Source organism: Ostrea edulis, chromosome 3, assembly GCF_947568905.1.
Source record: "Ostrea edulis chromosome 3, xbOstEdul1.1, whole genome shotgun sequence".
NCBI lineage: Eukaryota > Metazoa > Mollusca > Bivalvia > Ostreida > Ostreidae > Ostrea > Ostrea edulis.
Genome location: NC_079166.1, coordinates 44,232,361 through 44,255,377, shown reverse-complemented (window position 1 = coordinate 44,255,377; position 23,017 = coordinate 44,232,361). Strand labels below are relative to the sequence as shown.

At 34.2% G+C, this 23,017-nt stretch overlaps 1 protein-coding gene across 2 annotated transcripts; it reads left to right on the top strand.

The window, feature by feature from the left end:
* The first annotated feature begins 505 nt into the window (after window positions 1-505).
* LOC125674329 (5'-nucleotidase domain-containing protein 1-like) lies at window positions 506-22,753 on the top strand. 2 transcript variants are annotated; one of them, XM_048911462.2, is made up of 12 exons: window positions 506-1,780; window positions 7,070-7,158; window positions 7,249-7,320; window positions 11,068-11,180; window positions 11,782-11,870; window positions 14,753-14,837; window positions 15,135-15,309; window positions 15,438-15,526; window positions 15,673-15,791; window positions 15,980-16,138; window positions 17,044-17,218; window positions 17,846-22,753. In XM_048911462.2, exons 1-12 carry the CDS (start codon window positions 1,496-1,498, stop codon window positions 17,941-17,943), a joined length of 1,548 nt encoding a protein of 515 aa, XP_048767419.1. In that variant the 5' UTR covers window positions 506-1,495; the 3' UTR covers window positions 17,944-22,753. The 2 variants fall into 2 exon arrangements, with proteins under 2 accessions (XP_048767419.1, XP_048767422.1); XM_048911465.2 differs by lacking the exon at window positions 506-1,780 and adding an exon at window positions 6,754-6,961.
* The last annotated feature ends 264 nt before the right edge of the window (window positions 22,754-23,017 follow it).

The following is a 23,017-nucleotide window of genomic DNA, read 5'->3' as shown; positions in this document are numbered from 1 at the left end:
AGTATTCGACATGTAAAAAACAAAAACTATTTGCATGTTACGTAGACTCTAGTAAAGCTTATGATTATGTATGGAGATCAGCAATGATACTGAAATTCTTTTTTAAAGGGGGGATTGGGAGCAAGTTTGCAAAAATATTACAAGATACAAGTATGTATTCGTGAACTAAGTGTGCTTGTAAAGATATTTATTATCAAAGTGAGCCATTTTATACGAATATCGGAGTAAAACAAGGCGATAATCTCAGTCCGACACTTTGCAACATATTTATTGATGATTTTCAAGAATATTTAGATTTAGAGAAAACAGAACCTGCAATATTAAATACTACTTTTATTAATCATCTGGGTTTTTTTGCAGACGACTTAATACTGATTTCAGAATTATCATCTGGTCTACAGCATTGTCTACATGGGTTACAGGATTACTACAAACATTGGAAACTGGATGTAAATCTTGATAAAACAAAAGTTACGATTTTCTCAAAGTCTTTAGAGAAAGATTAACAATGAACCATTTTGTTTTTATTTTGGAAGAGATCATGTTGAAATAACTAATGAATATAAGTATTTAGGATTTTGCATCAAATGGAAGTTGAAGACAAGCAAGTGCTAACGTTAACTTTGATGATAAAGCTAGAAAAGCTTATTATTCAATGAAATCTAAAATACCTTTTACAATTGATCTTTCTGTCCAAGTATGACTTAAAATGTATCAGGCTCTCATATTACCTATTGTTATAAATTCATCTGAAATCTGGATTACTGATTTTAAGATTGACATAGATAGCCAATCAAAATTGCCTTTTGAGAAAGTACAAAATACTATTTTGAAAGACATACATATACATGTAGGTGTTCATAAGAAAGCTTCTAATGTTGCAGTACTTTTGGAATTAGGTCTATATCCTATACACATTAAGATATATGAATCAATGTTTAAATATTACTGTAGGTTAAAAAATATGGAATTTGCATCCCAAAATAATAACCCATTGTTAATTGATGCTTTTAAAGAGGATGAAAAATTATCTCATATAAAAACTAGTCCAAGCATGACTAAATCACTGAGTATTATTACAGAGATGATTGGACTTTCCTCTTTAGCGATTTCCTATGAAACATTTAGCAATAAATTAAGAAACTATTATGAAAATAAGATATCTCATCAATTTGATAACATAAAACAAACAAATTGTGGAAAACTTGTAATTTATAGCCAAGTAAACAATTATACTTTTATATTGCAAGAATATTTGAAATTTACATTACGATTTTTTTTTTTTAAACCACCGACAGAGAAATTTTATTATTATGTAGGATATTTCATGTAGTATCTAACTGTAGGAAGATTGACTATACATGCTAAAGGGAGCTGATAAAAACTTGAATGGAGTTGACAACTGTAAAAGTAGGTAAAGTCGTTGGTAGGGAAAGGAGGGGGGGTGAGTTAGCAATGGGGCGAGTTATCCCATTTCTCTATACCGCACTTCAAAATGGTGTTCTTATTCATCCGAGCATTGGTGGACTTACTCCTTAAGCAAGAAAAATATCTAATTCAGAGTTATCGCAACCATTTGTCTCTAGACGCAGTTGCCATAGAGAAGGACACAAGGAATATTAACCGCTGTAACAGTTTCCATCGGGTTCGAAATTCTCCTCTCCTTGTCAGTGCGATGACGGACGCGGACGATAAAGAATTTTGCCTTGCCGACTATGATGCAGTTGGATTTGATTTGGACCATACGTTGGCGAAGTATAAACTGGTAGACTTAATGAATGTAAGGTTATAAGAATCTATCGGTTTAATTTGATCTGAAGGTTAAAGAGAAACTGAACTAGTTTGACGTTCTACTTTCGGTTTACTTCACACGTTTCTACATGTCAAAGCGTTACTTGGAATTTTAGGACATACACAACATTTCTGACATTTTCTCAAAAATTATTTATTTTCATTTTCTCAATATTAAGAGTTCTTGTATAATTTCCGAAATGAACTTTCGAATTAAACAGCTGTGTTAAACAGTTAAAGATCATATTTCAATCATCAATGTCTAGGGTTGGCTTAAATTTCGCATGAAAAATATATAAGGACATGTAAAAGAAAAAAAAATTAATAGTAACAGAGCCACATTAAATCATATCAATATGCAAATGTTCTATGAATTCATGGTTAGTTTTTCTTTATGCCCCCTCCCCCTTTCAAGGAAGAGGCATATTGCTTTGCACCTGTTGGTCTGTCGGTAGACCACATGTTGTCCACTAATTGTATTGAGAACCATTCTCTTGATCCTAATGATATTTTATATGTGGGTTGGTTATGAGTAGAAGCATCGTCGGAAACCCACGGAGAGAGGAACGAAGCGTAATCAACCGTGGGTTTCCGACGATGGAGTAGAAGAGGACCCCTATTGATATTCCAGTCAAAAGGTCAGTTGGGTGCAGTGCAGTACTCTGTAAAATTAGTGTCTGCCCAATGTTTTTAGAACCCTTTGTTTAATAGTGATGATATCTGATACAGGAGTTGGTCATTAGAATTAAATGACCTGTTTTGATTTTCCAAAGGTCACTGGGTGCAGTGGCAGCAGTGCAGGACTTTGTACAATTGGTGTCCACCCAACATTTTGAGAACCTATTCTTTGATAGTGATGATATTTTATACACCAGAGGTCTCTAATACCAGTGACCAACCCATGTGTGAAATATCATCATTCTCAAGAAAAGTTTTCTCAAGATATTGGGCAGATACTAATAATTTATTGTACAGCATTGCATCTGCTTACCTTTGACCTGTAAATCATCAAGGGTCATCTACTGATGTACTCCATGCAGTTTATGTCAGCTAGAAGGGTACACAATGCAAGTTATGTCTGCTCAACCTTCAAGGAAGAGTAGAATATTCCACCTTTAATCATTCACCATAGTTTGATAAAGAAGCAACACATGATAAGCTTACACGTGCCCTTTGCTTAAAGGGACTGGTTCACGATTTTTGAACAAAATATTTTTTTATTTTTGATGTGAAACATTAAAAATATAACTCATTTAATGTTGTCAGCCAACGTTTTGACCTACTGAATGCAAGAATAAAAGCAATATTTTAGTCTTTAATAAATCTGTGTTGTGTAAACAAAAAATCAAGTCTTTTTATGTAAACAAACAAACCAGTGAAATATCAATTTTGTACTATAAAGCATCTTAATTTTGCAAAATCACAAATTTGAACTTTTAGATGACAGTCCGGTACATTTTACCCAAAGAATGCTTGAGATGTGAAAGATATAATATTATTATATCTTTCACATCTCAAGCATTCTTTGGGTAAAATTTGCCTAGTTTAAAACTTAGATCGATATCCATTTCTTCTGAAAATTTCGTAAACAATAACATACCGCAATCTTTGTTTACAAAACAAATAATGAACTCTCTAAAATGAGCTTCTGTGATCATGTATAACCTTAATTTTTATGAATATGAAATCATTTGAACACATTAGGCAGTAAACTCTGGTCATTAAAAGTGAAAAACAACATTTTGGGAAAAATCATGAGTCAGTCCCTTTAATGCCCTTGGTGCTTTCTAGCTATGACTGTGGTAGTGTAACATTTTCATGACTACAGAGCTAAGGGGAGTATATACGTTTTACAAACATTTCTTGTTTTCATGGACCCTTGGGTTAGGATGGGGATCAAATTTTTACACTAGATACACATCTCCAAAACAACTAGCATGGCCTCTCTCAAGCATAATAACGCTGATTACAATCCTTGTTAAAAGTTCGTGTTTATATTTCATTCAAATAGTATAAATTGAAATGCCCTGTAACAAACAGAAAGCCGCATATCAAAATGACATGAAATTGTACATCACGTCAAATACATATATACATTTTATACAATCATGTTATATATACATATAAATTGTATCATTTGAACTTAGCATAAAATTATATCAAATGATATTCAAGCACTTTAATCACAATTTTATAAAAGTGATCCACGGAACTTACAAAATATTTATATTATTGCTTTAGTTGACTTTTATATTGCTTAAACAGTCTAAATAGTATAACTTACCAAAGTTATGGACTTTAGGCTTGATATTTATCAAATGTAAAGCTGTAAACTATATTTCAAAGCTTCTTTGGTGCAACTTCAATAAAAGTTAAACATGCACTTTGTTAGATATTAGCAATATAATTAAGAGCGCCAACTGCGATGCTATTGCTTCCATAAAAACAAAGAAAAACCAAACATACCATGATGGGGAAATAGCTCCAACTATAACTAAAACTCAAACGTCTGAACACTTCAAACCCACTGGACAATATGAAAAAATCCAACCCTGGTCTAAAGTCACATTGACTATAAGAGGTGCCAAACGCTCACCAAACTTTTGGCGGGAAAATACTAATTACATCAAATTGGAAATTAAATAAAATCAAAGCTGCTTGCCATTGTTTTGGCATAAGTTTCTAGTAGAACTTTATTATACAATCTTATCAATTGCAAATTCAATTCTTTTTAATCATAAAACTTAAAAATTATTTACAAAATTTTCACACGGCTACACAAACTTGAACTGGATGCTTACAATGAAGATGGGGTCAGGCATAAGTTACTGAATAATTCCTGGGGTTTTTTTTGTTTTTTTTTTGTTTTGTTTTTTTTAGAAAATTCTTTCCTGTCATGAATGTTTTTACTCTCACAGAAGATTTTTACCAGATCTTTTCCCTCTTTCATCCCATGAATCCAAACAACATGGGGATGCCTCAAAAAATCAATATGACCAACATGGGATTCGGTTAAGTCACAATACCAAGTGACTGGGTCAAAATTTATCATGGGATGAAATAGGGAAAAGATCTGGTAAAAATATTCATGACAGGAAAGAATTTTCTAAAAAAAAAAAAAAAAAAAAAAAAAAAAAAAAAACCCAGGAATTATTCAGTAACTTATGCCTGACCCCATCTTCATTGTAAGCATCCAGTTCAAGTTTGTAATCAACATTATCATCCTTGAGAGATATGCATAATGATTAGGCAGTGGACATTTTGAAGAAAAATGCACATGAATGCATTTTAGCAACCTTGCTTTGTTTATCATGCTAACTTTCTAATCAGAACCACATCATTATCTTAGTTGTATGGAAAGGTTGAAGCACAACACAAAATGAAGGTCGGTTACAGCTTGTTTTGTTTAACACTTCATCAAGCCATAAAGTCTTACCACCAGACTCAAGAAACATATGATTAATTTTTGGGTCAATTTTTTTGCCCAAATTCCAGCATGTAACCCTAAAACAAGGAAAGAATCCTTCTGTCCAAGAACCAGCAGGGATTTTAACACTGTACTACACTCAGTGACATCTGCTAGTCACCTTAGAATGGATGGGTGGTCTGTTGATTTATTACTGGTGATGTCACAATATGAGTGAAAAATTCTCAAAGGGACTACAAACAAACAAACACACAAATAATGGATGACAATCCCATTTCGAAACAGACCTTGTTTACGTTATTGTCAAAAACATCAATGTGTGACAACAAGGTTAACATTCAGCTCCCGTCATCCCAATGAAATAGAATTCCTGAACGTTGTAGCATCAACGAATTTTGATCCAAGTGTATTAAACAAGAAGGGAGAAAATACAACAAATGGCAATCGAACACGTTTGACCATTACACAAGAATGGAAAAACTCACTGGTGTTGTTGCAACATCTCATTAATTTCCATAAGCTTGGAAAAACATGGTTTTGCAAGGTTGCTAGAGAGGCTCAAGAACTTCAAGTGGTGAGAGTGCAAGTATCCTTCATGTATAAGTTAATTAGCAGTTATTTGGGAATGGTGTGGAGGCCATGTTTTTTTAAGTTTGGTAAACAATACAAACCACGATACTGAAGTCTTACTTTGATTATTTTTTATTTGGTATACGGATAAGAACAACTGCCTGAATAATTTGTGGTGTTGGATATCTGTGTGTTGTTTTTTGATACCCGTTAATAGATTAATGATCAATCTTATGGGTAATGATACAGTTACTAAAGATTCCTAATTACATATCAAGAATTTATTATCGCATTGCAAGAAGCACCACTCGCGAAATAAAATTTCTTGCTATTAGTCTTATATTGCTCACTCATGATTACTAGTCCACTTGTGACTTAATGATTATTCTTGAGATTTTTATGTCTATGCATGAGTCATTTCAAGTACTTGCATGAAATACGGAAGATGAATATGTAGAGGACATTAGGTTTTCCGAAAAACAACTCATCAGAGACACAATTCATATTATAGTAGATTGAAAATTGATCAACCTTGTTTTTATTGACAGCTAGCATATGTAAAACTTCAATGTCTTATTTTTTTAAATGTGTCATAACAGTTTTATTTAGTGGAAGAATCTGTATTATTTCTTGTCATGTCTTAATCTTCCCATTTTACATCAGCCTTATCATGCAAATTGCCAGTTCAAATCTGTATGTAAATTAAAATTCAAAACTACATGTTCTAAACAGATTTCTTTTCATATGATTACACTCACTAGTGTGTTCTTCCTTGATTATTGTGTAATTGTGCTATACCAATGAGGTGTTTCTTACTAGTGTGTTCTTCCTTGATTATTATGTAATTGTGCTATACCAATGAGGTGTTTCTCAAGTTTTCAACAAGCTAACTAACTTAATGTGATGCACATGTGACTCAGAGCAAACAATTACAGGCACATTAGGTTCATAATATGATATCATTAAAAACTTTCTAGCCCAGATCACTCGAAAGTGTGCTTTAACAACCCCTCCCCCCTCAACCTGTAAAAAGGATTTATTGTGTCACTAGGGAGGCAATGTTTTACAAATAAGTCTGCATAAATCTTCAAATGTTAAATTTTCACTCTGACATTATAAAGGGAGTTAACCCAAATAATAGTCAGTTTATTTAAGATTTAATCTGAATAGATGGTAGGGATGGAAAGCCAAGCAATATAATCGTCCATGCTCCTTTGGTTAATGAGGTACCAAACTCTTCTAGTTAGATTTATTTGATATGTTTAATTCCTTGTTTTTCAGCTTGCTTATGACTCTTTGTGTGAAAGTCTCATCAAAAAGGGATATAATCCAAAGATTAAGGATAAACTCAGTGTTCACAAGGACTTCATGTGAGTTTTCTTTAAAATCTACATTTAGTTAGCGTAGTGATTCAGAATTATATTGGAGTAGAATTAATTTCTTTGTATTTTATTCTACAGCTGCAAAGGTTTATTTCTTGACTCTGAAAAGGGCAACATCCTTAAATTATCACATGATGGAAAAATCCTCAGGTAAGTATACACTGTAAATGTGCTGTCATCTGTACTCGCCATTATGTTGGATTTTGGGGAGTGAAATTTGAATTTAAAAGTCTATGTTCAACTTTTATATACATTCTGTGGTTGAAACAAATTTCCCAACTTGAGATTGCTACCATCAGTTTTAAAAACAACATACCATACATGTATATTCCATAGGGGAGAAGGGGGGGGGGGGGTCACACCTCAGACCATGAATGCATATGAGACCAAACTTCCGCCAGAGTTTGTTTGCTTTATACAAACCAAACTCTTCCAGTTATACATTATGGGATAGCGATTTCTTTGACCGCATATACTGTGTGATGTCACTGTAGAATGACAAAAAACATAATGTCAAACGTAAACAACTTTCAAAACAAGAACGTAAACATCAAGTTCATTACTAAACACAATATTTCGAACAGAGTCTCCCTACTTTTTAATGATCTTTTGATCATTTTATGTTTAAAATAAAATCTATACTTTTATATCAATGCTCTAAAATGTCAATATCTTCAAACCTTTAACTACGAACTACTTCTTTAGTGTTATTTGCCTGCGTGGTAATCACGGACTCACAATATACAAATCTGTATATTGTACTGCGTCACATAGGAGAGGTCTATTCGTAGGTGACGTAATGAGGCCTCGATGGGGAGTTTGCATATTAAAGTTCATCCAATACTCTCTTACAAGGTGTAAAAAAAAATATGAGAGAGAATATGTCCCCATGCCAATTGTTCCCACTAACCTAATATCTTGTATCTAAACCTTTCACTACTGTAGAATCATTTAAATTCGTGGGGGCTAATTTTCGTGGATTGCTGAATTTTTATGGGTTCGTGTGGACGTAATTTCGTGGATTTATATATTTGTAAGAAAGATAACTCTGGAATGTCTTTATTTATTGAGGATGTAAATTTGTGGGTGAGGGGTACCCACGAATTTCACGAAAATTGAGCCACCATGAATTCTAATGATTCCACAGTAATCTGATATCTTGTATCTAAACCTTTCACATTCTGCGGGTCACTAATCTAATATCTTGTATCTAAACCTTTCACATTCTGCAGGTCACTAATCTGATATCTTGTATTTAAACCTTTCACATTCTGCGGGTCACTAATCTAATATCTTGTATCTAAACCTTTCACATTCTGCAGGTCACTAATCTGATATCTTGTATTTAAACCTTTCACATTCTGCGGGTCACTAATCTGATATCTTGTATCTAAACCTTTCACATTCTGTGGGTCACTAATCTGATATCTTGTATCTAAACCTTTCACATTCTGCGGGTCACTAATCTGATATGTTGTATCTAAACCTTTCACATTCTGTGGGTCACTAATCTGATATCTTGTATTTAAACCTTTCACATTCTGCGGGTCACTAATCTGATATCTTGTATTTAAACCTTTCACATTCTGCGGGTCACTAATCTAATATCTTGTATCTAAACCTTTCACATTCTGTGGGTCACTAATCTGATATCTTGTATTTAAACCTTTCACATTCTGCGGGTCAGTAATCTAATATCTTGTATCTAAACCTTTCACTTTCTGTGGGTCACTAATCTGATATCTTGTATTTAAACCTTTCACATTCTGCGGGTCACTAATCTGATATGTTGTATCTAAACCTTTCACATTCTGCAGGTCACTAATCTGATATCTTGTATTTAAACCTTTCACATTCTGCGGGTCACTAATCTAATATCTTGTATTTAAACCTTTCACATTCTGCAGGTCACTAATCTGATATCTTGTATTTAAACCTTTCACATTCTGCGGGTCACTAATCTAATATCTTGTATCTAAACCTTTCACATTCTGTGGGTCACTAATCTGATATCTTGTATTTAAACCTTTCACATTCTGTGGGTCACTAATCTGATATGTTGTATTTAAACCTTTCACATTCTGCAGGTCACTAATCTGATACCTTGTATCTAAACCTTTCACATTCTGCGGGTCACTAATCTAATATCTTGTATTTAAACCTTTCACATTCTGCAGGTCACTAATCTAATATCTTGTATTTAAACCTTTCACATTCTGCAGGTCACTAATCTGATATCTTGTATTTAAACCTTTCACATTCTGCAGGTCACTAATCTAATATCTTGTATCTAAACCTTTCACATTCTGTGGGTCACTAATCTGATACCTTGTATCTAAACCTTTCACATTCTGCGGGTCACTAATCTAATATCTTGTATCTAAACCTTTCACATTCTGTGGGTCACTAATCTGATATCTTGTATTTAAACCTTTCACATTCTGCGGGTCACTAATCTGATATGTTGTATCTAAACCTTTCACATTCTGCAGGTCACTAATCTGATATCTTGTATTTAAACCTTTCACATTCTGCGGGTCACTAATCTAATATCTTGTATCTAAACCTTTCACATTCTGTGGGTCACTAATCTGATATGTTGTATCTAAACCTTTCACATTCTGTGGGTCACTAATCTGATATCTTGTATTTAAACCTTTCACATTCTGCGGGCCACTAATCTAATATCTTGTATCTAAACCTTTCACATTCTGCGGGTCACTAATCTGATATCTTGTATTTAAACCTTTCACATTCTGCAGGTCACTAATCTGATATCTTGTATTTAAACCTTTCACATTCTGCGGGTCACTAATCTAATATCTTGTATCTAAACCTTTCACATTCTGTGGGTCACTAATCTGATATCTTGTATTTAAACCTTTCACATTCTGTGGGTCACTAATCTGATATGTTGTATTTAAACCTTTCACATTCTGCAGGTCACTAATCTGATACCTTGTATCTAAACCTTTCACATTCTGCGGGTCACTAATCTAATATCTTGTATTAAACCTTTCACTTTCTGCAGGTCACTAATCTAATATCTTGTATTTAAACCTTTCACATTCTGCAGGTCACTAATCTGATATCTTGTATTTAAACCTTTCACATTCTGCGGGTCACTAATCTGATATGTTGTATCTAAACCTTTCACATTCTGTGGGTCACTAATCTGATACCTTGTATCTAAACCTTTCACATTCTGCGGGTCACTAATCTGATATGTTGTATCTAAACCTTTCACATTCTGCAGGTCACTAATCTGATATCTTGTATCTAAACCTTTCACATTCTGCGGGTCACTAATCTAATATCTTGTATCATTTTGGAAAATATATTTATGGAATCTTAAAACACACATTTGACATGCTTTGATCTGTAGATATCAGACGAATCTGATTCATAAATTGTAAATCCCACATAAGTGTTACAATATTGTCTGAGACATATTGAGTTAAATTTCATTTTAATAACATAAACGAAATATGTTTGATTAGTTCTGGAAAACTCTGTTGGACTGGTAAATTTTTCTGCGGACTGGTTGAAATTATACCCCATTATTCCGGCTGGACTGGTGACATAAAAAGTTAGCTTCAAGTCCTGTATAAATATAAGGAATCACTGTCTAGTTTGTTTAGTATGTAGGGATGATTAACTACAATGGAAAATGTGATAATTTATGCACAATGGTTTCACCGTTATGCAAATTATCATGTTTTCCATTATTGTTAATCACCTCACATACCAACAAACTAGACAGTGATTCCTTATATATATAACAACTAATTAGATCGTTTCACTTTAGGCATTTGATCAGCTGTTTCTCTTGCATTCTCACTTTATAAATGCATTATTTAATTTCATTATATACTAAATTGTGAATTGTTTTCTCAGATGTAGCCATGGAACCCGAATGTTGAAAAGAGAGGAATTAATATCTGTGTATGGTCAAGACTTACACTGGGAGCACTTCGACGAAGCTGTAGGGCATGTCAAAAGTCATGGCAGTAAGTACATTCTATACAGGGCATGTCAAAGTCATGGCAGTAAGTACATTCTACTGAATATGTCAAAAGTCATAGCAGTAAGTACATACTACAGAATAAGTATAGAACATGTCAAAAGTCATAGCAGTAAGTACATACTACAGAACATGTCAAAAGTCATGGCAGTAGGTACATACTACATACTACAGAACATGTCGAAAGTCATGGCAGTAGGTACATACTACAGAACATGTGAAAAGTCATGGCAGTAAGTACATACTACATAACATGTCAAAAGTCATGGCAGTAGGTACATACTACAGAACATGTCAAAAGTCATGGCAGTAAGTACATACTACAGAACAATGTCAAAAGTCATGGCAGTAAGTACATTATACTACAGGGCATGTCAAAAGGCATGGCAGTAAGTACATTATACTACAAAAGTCATGGCAGTAGGTACATACTACAGAACATGTCAAAAGTCATGGCAGTAAGTACATACTACAGAACAATGTCAAAAGTCATGGCAGTAAGTACATTATACTACAAAAGTCATGGCAGTAAGTACATACTACAGAACATGTCAAAAGTCATGGTAATTGTTTTCTTTTCCATGCAGAGAACCATACATACCGATTCTTCGAGAATTATTTTGACATCCCAGCCCTTGTATGCTGTGCACATATTGTTGACATACTAGATAATGAGGTAAGTTTATTATCATCAACATTGATGTACTTCAAAGATGAGCGGGCCATGGTCCATAGTTCTCACCTGAAACACCCTGTTTTTACATGTTGGAAGAGTTCTCACCTGAAACACCCTGTTTTTACATGTTGGAAGAGTTCTCACCTGAAACACCCTGTTTTTACATGTTGGAAGAGTTCTCACCTGAAACACCCTGTTTTTACATGTTGGAAGAGTTCTCACCTGAAACACCCTGTTTTTACATGTTTGAAGAGTTCTCACCTGAAACACCCTGTTTTTACATGTTGGAAGAGTTCTCACCTGAAACACCCTGTTTTTACATGTTGGAAGAGTTCTCACCTGAAACACCCTGTTTTTACATGTTTGAAGAACTACTATAGATCTCTTCTTGTGGTCCTGTTAATCTACTACATGAAGATCTTTAGATATCATTTTGATCACAGAAAGAGAAAATTGATTGAAGGAATTTGTACCTGAACTCTCTTCTGACCCCTGAAATTATAATCCAAAGAATCTTGTAATAATTCTTCATACACGCAGGGTTATGACACAGTCTGGAGGGAACTTGTGTATGTAGTATGATAGGCGAGCATGATAAACAAAATAAGGTTTTTCCATTGAAATGTCCGTTGCCTAATTATACCTCCCAAGCATAATAATGCTGATTACAAACTTGAACTGGAAACTTATAATGAAGATGAAGTGAGACATAAGTGACTGATTATGTTTTCTTTCCTATCAAGAATGAATTTTAACTTAAGAGTCACAATGCTTACCTAGTCTCTCCTATTATTATACTATATACCGTATATACTCGCCTATAAGTCGGTTTTTTGGGAGTCAATTTTTGGTCCAAAATTAAAACTCTATGTCCGACTTATAGGCGCGTCCTAAGAAGATTGGTATTTTTCTGGGCGGCATAATGTAGTGTTTTTTAAACAACTCAGACGATTACCATGGACTACCACATAAATGGTTATTGTTCACAAATATCTAGACATATTGTATTGTTTATGTATTTTAAAATTATGTATAAAGTACAAGTATTTTACATTTTTTTTCTAGTTAAAAATTATTTACATATTGGTAACTAATACTTTCAATTCAACTAATCTATCTTTTATCGGTAAAATTGAATTACGAACCCGATTTAATATTGAAATATTCATATGGCTGAAATATATTTCATAAAAGATTGAATATTGTTAATAGATAATTTAGATCATCATTCTTCACTCTTAAAAACTCTGTTGTTGATCGATGCAATAAATTATACTGGAATCCCACTATAACAGTTTTCTTGAGGCGCATGCCACTAAGTAAACACAGTGTCAGGTACTGGTAATTAGGAGACCATAATTGCTTAGGTAAACAAAGGACCATTGTCCATAATAGATCAAGGGTTGTGTTTAAACCCCAAACAGATATGGCTTGGATATTGAGCACCTCATAATTATTAATTTCTCAAAATATTTATTGAAACATAGGTAAAAACACTAGAGCATTGCGTTGAAATTGTCAACCGATTCTGACAAAATTTTGTACCGACTTATAAGCGGGTCAATGGCAAATTCCTACAAAATAACCTTAAAAAATACAACCGACTTATAGTCGGACCGACTTATAGGCGAGTATATACGGTATACACGTGTGTCAAAACCCTGTGAACCTAAGTCACCAGAAGTTTGTGAGATAAAGGTAATTTTGCTGTTCTCTTTAACAAACAAAAAAATTCAGCTTTAGTTTTGCTAGGGTTTAAACTGAAGTAGTCATTGTCAGGACCATTTATCTAAAGTGAAGAAGTCATGATTGATGTTGTGCTCAATTTCTGAATTATATTTAGTGAGTATTGATTAGAATTATCTGTATAAAGTGTGCACTTTCACATCATTTTTTAGAAACATTTTAAAAAGAGGTTTGTTCCTAAGTTTTGGAGTATTGCCAATCTTTTCGAAAGTATACTTTTGATTTTTTTCTATTTTGAAGGGGAATCATGAAATTTAAAGAAAAACTTGGGTCACATGCTTGTTATTCATCTATAATGTGTTAAACTTGACCTTTTTGCATTTAAGATTTACATACGATTTATTCGCACAAAGATGATTTGTCTGTTGGTGTCAACACAACATAACCAACACAAATTAATCATTACACTAGATAAATGCGCTCTCATGTCTTCGAACAATATAGAAATAAAAAGTTTAATGCTAGTAGATTGTAAATAAATAATGACCCCTTTGCACTCAATATACAGGAAAACTTGTCAGAATTTGAGAGTTTAAAAGACATGAAATTTTTCAACTGGAAACGTTTAAGTAACAAATGTATAATATGTTTGGCCCTTTATGAAATAAGTATTGAACCTGTACCTACATCATTATAGCGTCCTGCGTGGTCGTGCTCAGAAGATGAGGAACTAACTTTCTTAACATAAATAAGAATAGTACGGAGCCCTGGGGGGCACCAGCAATACTAGCCTTACTAGTAAATGAAAGATTTTTGTACATATAACTTTCTGCTTTCATTCTGACAAATAGCTTCAGAGAAACTTCCAGGGTAATTCTAACTTTAAGAAATAATTCAAATTAAGTAGATGAATACATTTCATGAAATAAAATTCCTCAAAAAATCCGACTAATACAGCCTATGAATACCTTTAAAAATTTACAGACTGACAGACAGATAGATGAAAATTTGGTTCTGGTAATCTAATAATGGGGACCATCAAGATTAAGTAAATAATAATTCTCTATGGTTTCCTGCGATAATTATTTTGTACAATGATATTCTAGTGTTGCAAGACTATAAAAAAAAACTTTATAACTCTTTTGTGTGAAATAAGAAATTGCTCTGACATATATTGACATATTTTTGTTTTACAGAATGGTGGACCATGTGAAAAATATAACTTCTGGAAAGATGTTTATGAGGCTTTTGGAGAAATCTACATTCCATCTCAATTTACAAGTAATCAGCTTTACTCGTTAATCATTTACAATTATATTCATGTTCCTCTGTATACTTTATCTACATTTGTAATTATTACAGGTGAATACACTAAACTCCATTGTGATTAATTGAAAATGCTACTTATTTAGAAAATAACAAAATATTGAGCACAAATATGGGAGTCAGTGAATGACTAGAGACAATGCTAAAATAGTACAAACATCACACTAACATTTTGCAAGAGAGAAAGAAACAATTTATTAAAGTGGAACTTCTACTGCATTTCAAAAATCATTATAATTATTTATTACATAGAAAACGCAGGAGGGTTTTTTCCTGGTGTGAGGGAAAATCCAAGAAAATATCTCCAACCAAGCAGCAATGGCGTCAAAGAGTGGCTAAAAGAGTTAAAGGGAGATAATCGCGTTATCTTTCTGATGACATCATCAGCCATTGACTTCGCCGGAATGGTCATTGAAACAGTGCTGGGGTAGGGTGTTCTTTTCAGTATCGAAGATACCACGTCTTTAAAAGAGTAGTTCGTAAGCATACATCTAGGGACCCACTGCAGATCACAGGTTGACTGCTATATCTTAATTTCCACAATTCTGTTAACAGATCAGATTGGAGGAATTTCTTTGATATTTACCTGACTGATGCCAGAAAACCAGGGTTCTTCACAGAGAGCAACAAATTTATGTTGATAGGTAAAAATGGACATGATCAAAATTCTTTTAAGTTTAAATGTGTTTTAGTGTGATTGATTGCTTAGACTATTTTACATTTTGATGATGGAGAAAACCAGTTTTGATTCAGATGAAACATGGTAAACCAATTTTGTTTCTGTTCACAGAGGACGGTGAAAAAAAGGGCGAGGTTAATGAGCTGCAACCCTTCAAAACATACGCGAATGGAAATTATGGAGACTTGATGAAATTCTTGTCTAAACAAACTGGAAAGCCTAATCCAAATGTACATATGCTTTTCTTTGTAATATATTTTGAAAGGAATGCAGATTGTAATCATTACAAGTCTTTTATTTAAAGCTATAATGTATAAATAAAGCTTATTCTTGTATTCCTCATTTTGAAAATGGAATATTTCTGTTGTATATCATAATGATACATTTATATGAATGCTGGGTGGGGTTTTCTTTCCAGGTTCTCTATTTTGGGGACAGTTTATGTTCAGACAGTTTTCCAGCGAAGGTATTTGGTAACTGGGATGTTGCGTTGGTGCTGGAGGAAATGGAGGCCGAGGGCTACCGTCCAGATTTAACGGACGTCCTGGAACCAAAACGCAAAGTTCCTAAGCATGAGGTACAACTCCGTGTGACATGATTTGAGGTTTGATCAACCAACTATAGATAAGAATGGCTGCTTAACATTAGATCATCTTGGATTCTAGCCCAGCTTTTACTAATTAGGTCATCTGAGCAGAAGGTCTTTCTTTATATAAATCCTGAAAACCTACAGTAATACTACACATAACAAGCCTGCCTACCAAGTTTGAAGATGGGAGTTCATTGAAAGTTTCTTTTCCCTTTTTTAAACAAATGTTTAAGTCCAAAGTATGAAACTTTTCCAGAATTGATTACATTTATTATTTTTTAATACAAACTTAGAGTACACTAAAAACAGTGATTTGCTCACCATGTTACATTTTTTGCCCCTCTTCCCAATAACTATCCATAGGTCAAACTTGTGGGTCACAGAATGGAAACAAATACTACTTAATGCCCCCTCCCCAATAACTACCCATAAGTCAAACAGTGGGTCGCAGAATGGAAACAAATACTACTTAATGCCCAATCAGATAAAGGTTCCTGAGCTATTAGTTGGACAGTCATCATCTTGTGTATACAATGTATGTAGCATCTTTTTGACCCGAAAATCAATAAAGGTCATCTACTAGTCATGACCAAGCTGCATATGCAGTTTGAAGACCATCAGGTAATGTTTTTCATGTAGTTATTGGATAGACAATTATTTGTGTAGTAGAAAGCCTTATGACCTTTTGACATGCAATCTACCAATCATTACCAACCTGTGTAGGTACTGACTAACCAACAAGTGCAGAGAAATTTTAAATTTGTGGAGGTCAATTTTCATAAATAGTCCAGATTTCCGTTCTGTTTGGATGTACTTTTATATGGTTCTGCAGTATGACCCTCTTGTTTAAGTATAGGAGTAGGATTCAGTGTGTTTGTGACTCACCTTTGTAGGTTAACTTATACATAGACCCAGAGGAGGAGCAGTATGTTCTGTCCGACTGCTGGGGGTCATTTTTCTACCATGAGGAGGAAGATCCAAAGCACGACAAGCACATGAACACATACTGGGGTCGAATCATCAGCCAGTACAATGCTATAGCTGTCCCGACAGTGGAGTACATAGCTGGTAAGAGTCGGTTATAGCTGTCCTGACAGTGGAGTACATAGCTGGTAAGAGTCAGTTATAGCTGTCCTGACAGTGGAGTACATAGCTGGTAAGAGTCGGTTATAGCTGTCCCGACAGTGGAGTGCATAGCTGGTAAGAGTCAGTTATAGCTGTCCTGACAGTGGAGTACATAGCTAGTAAGAGTCAGTTATAGCTGTCCTGACAGTGGAGTACATAGCTGGTAAGAGTCGATTATAGCTATACTGAGTATGGAGTACATAGCTGGTAAGAGTCGATTATAGCTATACTGAGTATGGAGTACATAGCTGGTAAGAGTCGATTATAGCTATACTGAGTATGGAGTACATAGCTGGTAAGAGTCAATCAAGACAAAAAGTCTCTTTTCTCTATAGGATGTGTTATATTAAATCAAGTTTAGTCAGAATTTTTAAAGATCATTTTTCACTCTTCTCTCACTTTTGTAGTATTGTACATGTAAGTCTAAATGTTCATCTTTTAAGAAAAATAGGACACAAAGAAAGCAATGTTGTACTCTTCAAAAAATGTCACAATTGTACATGTAAAGTTCTTTTACACTGAAAAAATTCTTCAACCATTGCATTCAAAATCTGTTTTCTTTTTTCCAAGGAATGCCAATTGACTACAAATACAAGAGGTTCAAAAGATCTGATGTGGGTAATACAGATGGTTTCTATCCAGGAAAACCCAAACCACTGCTGACTTGAGGACGGTTCTAGCTTAGCTTTAATGTCAAGAAAATCGTCATTTTTGTGTAGGATTTAGAATTGTAAAGGAGCCTTGATGATATATCAACAACAAAAAATTATGTATTTATGATCTCAGAGGTTGAGGTATGATGTCTCCTTGCAATACTTGTGATAGTAGTATTTATTGATTTGTATGTATAAATTAATTGAACAGTCGCTAAGTCGACTCAGCAATTGGTAACCTTCTTAGTATTTGAGTCGCCAGATCTTCTGTGTAATCATATTACAATTTTTCTACAATTGAACATTCCAGTAGGCACCATCGATTTGCCTTTTCCCACTATTCCTTTTACTTAGGAATGTAACAACAACACTCTGAATTCATTTTCACATTTATTTAACTCTATTACACCAAGTATTACAATCAACTTGCAAGCACTACAATCACTAAAGAGTTTAGGACAATGGAGATAATTGGCCGCATTATCCACCAAATCTTGTCCAAGGTCTGGGGTTACAACCGAAATACCAACACCCAAGGTGCATAACGGGCATGACGGAGACCTTGTGTTGAACACAAATGCCAGGAAAGTCCCAATGCTTGATAAACCAACATGTGGACGGGAATGGCCCGGGACATATCTGTTTACCCTGTTTCTGAGAGATTGCTCCCTGGTTAAATAGTACTTACTGACACCGAGTACTCCAGACTGTGAGCCTTCCCTCCTTTTAAAAGAGGTGAAGGGGGCACCAAGTATGGCTTAAACTTGTAGAACCCCAACCATACACTACATGAGGGGTGACACTTTCCCCACTAAACAACACATGCCCCCTGTCTTGGTTGACAGATGGGAGAAACACAGGCCAGAAATGTCCCGAAACCCCCCTTTAAGTCCCCCCAGACCCGATGACAGGAAAGGACAATGCGACGGATTAAGCTATGAATGTTTGATCTTAACAGTTTGATTAAAGTCAATCTGTTTGATTAAATTCAATCTGTTTGACACTGCAGTGATGGCTCTATTATAGAGTTTTTGGACTATAATTATTGGGAGAGGTTATGGTTCATGGACTTCAATGCACAAAAGTTGAGATTTGATGCCTCAGGTGGTCTTGCTGCTCCAGGAATTTCATCTTGATGTCAGCAATTGTATAGGTCCTCTGATGAATCTGAAAAAAGAGAAAACTAGACGCAGATTACTGTTGCATTGTTGATGTACATGAAATGATTATCATCATCATTAATATGAAAAAGAGGGCTGGGTGGGTGGGTTTTCAGATTCACTTTGGAAGACAATGTCTCTCTCTTGGCGGGAAAATTTTAAGAGGAAGTAGAGGAATTTGTCAATTTGTACCACTATCTACTTCCTGTGAAAGAGCTTAGACAAGTTGTACTTGTCATTCCCTAATTTTCTTAGGGGTGCTCCGTCAATTAAGTGTGATTATTTGTATATTCATAAAATAATCTATATTATTGCAGTGCAATTATATCCATTTACAGTTGTACATGTGGTCATAGAATGTGGGACAATTTTACATATCTTCGTAAAAACTTGATTATATTATGGTATGGCAGTGACATCTGTCTGGCCATGCATTTTCTGTGTAATCACACTACATTTGAGTGATTTTATAGCGGTGTTTGGAAGTGTATGACTGGTAGTTGTGAATATGGGTTTTTTAAACTTGGGTTCTGACATCTAGGCAACAGCAGCCATTGGCAGTCCTGAATTTTTAATATTCTTTGATTTCTCTTGAAATGTAGTAATTTCCATGTTGAAAATTGGTGCTTTTCACAGCAGATTCCTTTTGAATATGGAGTTAGCCCCCTTGAAGATAGTCAGGTACCTGTAAATTACACACACATACAGATGATTCTGAAGAAATCTGTCATTGACTGGTTTAAAATAAAGTACAGCCATTTTTCTCACATTTTCGGAGCTTGACTTGCATTCACATGTCATACAAAATCGAAAGTTTTGTCTAAAATATATACTACCAGGCATAGTGCCCCACTTTCCACATGCATTTTGAATTAAAAGCACATTAAATGAAAATGTTATTTTAATGTCAAAACACACTAGACAATGGTTTACCATGTTTCAATTTTAAAATGACAATGACTTGGACAAAGTATTGTCACAAACTTGCATGATTATGAATTGATCATCTTTAATTTACTTTCATTTTACATAAATGCTTTAAAATTTCCCTTTGAGCCCATAATTGTGGATACAAGTGCTAAGTGTATTGTGAGGTATCCGATGGAGGTAGTTCTACTCATTTCTAGTTTAGTCCCTATCATAATCTGTGAGTGAGTAGAATTATATCTATTGAATCTCCAGGGAACTCTGCTGGGTCAGGTATCTGTTGTCTAATGCTTGGTGAATTCACCGATTATACTTTGGTTTGATTGATAGATTTTTAAATGTTATTGGTGAACATGTGCTCGATTGAAATTTTGAATTGACTGATTATTTATTATGGACACATTGTGTGTAATTATGAATGGTAATTTTAATGTATGATTATCCTGACCTCTAATATGAGCTGTATACATCTTTAGCTCACCTGAACCAAATGTTAAAGTTTACTGTAACTGATCAACATTTGCCATAGTTATTGCATGTATCCTTTAACTTTTCACATATTTGACTTCTTCTCCAGAAGGACTGTGCCAAATTCAACTAAACTTGGCACATAGAGCATCCTTAGGTAAAGGGGATTCAAGTTCGATCAAATGAAGGATTATACAGCCTCCCATGGGGAAATGATCAAGAGATAGTGAAATCATGAGTAGGGAAAGTTTAAGTAATTTCAAGAACCACTGAGCCAGAAAACTTGAACTTGCATGAAAGCTTCATTATAGAAATGAGAAAAAGTTTGTTCAAACCATGAAGCCTGAGGACCAGGGTGGGGAGTAATATGGATGATAGGGAAGAGTTCTACGCAGAAATATATAGGAAAATTATTTTAAGATCTTTCTCTCTAGAACCACAAGGAAAGATTTTGTTATGTTTAAATTCAAGTTTGCTCATACCTTGGTCTCCAAGACCAGTTTTGGCCCAAACTAAAGGTTTGTATAATGAGGGTTTTAACAAAATTTTATATAGAAAGGTATAACTGCACAGGTGAGCTATGTATGGCTCACAGATTTCCAAGGGTATGTTCTTATACCAAAGAGCTGGTACTTTTATTTGTTTTAATGTAAAAGGCAATACAATCAATGTATCTTGTTTTATTTATAGTATTTTAGTTCACCAGAGCTGAAGGCTAACGCAAGCTTTTCTGGTCAAAATGCGCCTGTTGTCCATCACCATTTTTTTGTTGTAATGTTTTCACATTTTCAGCTTCTTGAGTCAGCATTTTTCAACCAAACTTTTACAAAGCATCCCTGAATGAAGCAAATTGAAGTTTGTTCATATGGAGTGTTGTGTTTCCTTTCAAGGGAGTGTAATTAAAAAATTGGGTGGGTTGTTTAAATAATCTTCTCAAAAACTACAGTAGAACATGGTTATAGTGAACATGCCTTCAATGGATTAACGGTCCAGCCTAGTGATTTTTATTCCTTGTAGTTTTTAATTGTATTATGAACTTACTGGATATAACGAATTGCGTTTATAACAAATTGTTGATCCCCAGCACTTCTATCAAATTGTTGATATGCAAGTGCATGTGTAATGACGTTTTTAAAATGAATTCAAGTTAGTTCAAACATCTCCCCCAAGGTCTCAGTATTTTACATACATGCAGAAAGGGAAACAAAATGTCTAAATTTGTTTCAAGAATTACAAGGAAACCTGAATAACTGCAAATTGAATACACAAGTCACATTTGTTTCTATAGAATGTTCATTAAATGTCACTTCAGCTGTGTCAGTGATTAAAATAAACCTTAAAAAAAACATACCCAGTAAGTTTTCAGTTTTATTTATCAGCAATTTTAACATGTAGGTGTTTCAAACAATAGAAGTATGAAATATAGTTATGTGATACTAAAAGTAAAGATTTATGAATATTCATTGGTAAGTAATGATGTCATGAATTTGGCTAAATCAACCCTTGGATGTGTTGTTTTTTGCCGGTCTCGCAAACTTTAACAGAAGGTTTGACTAGATGATTCCCTTTGATTACTGGTAACTCTTGCGTACGCGAGACACAAAATATATTTTCGTACACATGCTGTTGGTACAAATTCTTCTCGGTGTGTTCGTATTGTTCAAAGAATGATTACAAGCTGTCGTGCAACAACCCGAGCTGTGTGGGGTACACAAATTTACTAGTAAGTTTATGAAACAGCTCAAACAAATATAGAAAATTATCATATTTCTTTGATAAAATCACTGGTCGTGTCAAAGAGGAAATAAATATGTCATATTTAATGGCCTATTTCAAACGTGGTCAGCTTAATACACATGTATGTACCAACAACTGAATTATACCAGTGAACAAAATGTATGCTTTCATAACTATTACTTCTGTCATTATCTACATTACCAGTCTATCATATACATAAACATCTTGCACTCGCTCAAGCGTTCAATAGCATACAAAAGTGCTGATATCTTGGAAATTGCATATTGCTGGGCTCTCCTTAATGCTGGGCCACTATCTAATTAATGATCATCCAGTAAGGTTTGCAAGGTAGCTCAGGTGAGCAATGTGGCCGATAGGCCTCTTGTTATAATTAGAATTTTTATTTTATGCTTAAGCAATTACAATGTTCATTTTTTTCTTGTGAAAGCTTATGATAACATTTGTTCTCTGCCCCCTTTTTTTTTGTATTATTTACAACTAACAATTTTTGAGAATAAATCTCGAGTGGTTTCTGTTTTAGTGAATGATTTATCTGTATACTAAGTCTTTCCTAACTTAAAAGAAATACCTGGAAGTAATCTAGTTAGACAAAGTGAAGAACGTGATATCCATGTTAAGAAATTACATTCCTACACCACTTTGAACCTGAGTAAGTATAAATGACATTCCTACACCACTTTGAACTTGAGTAAGTATCAGACAGCAAATTTCATTAATTTGACATACATTGAAGCAACCCACTTTGAAAAAATTACAGTTGGAAAATAGAATTCCAA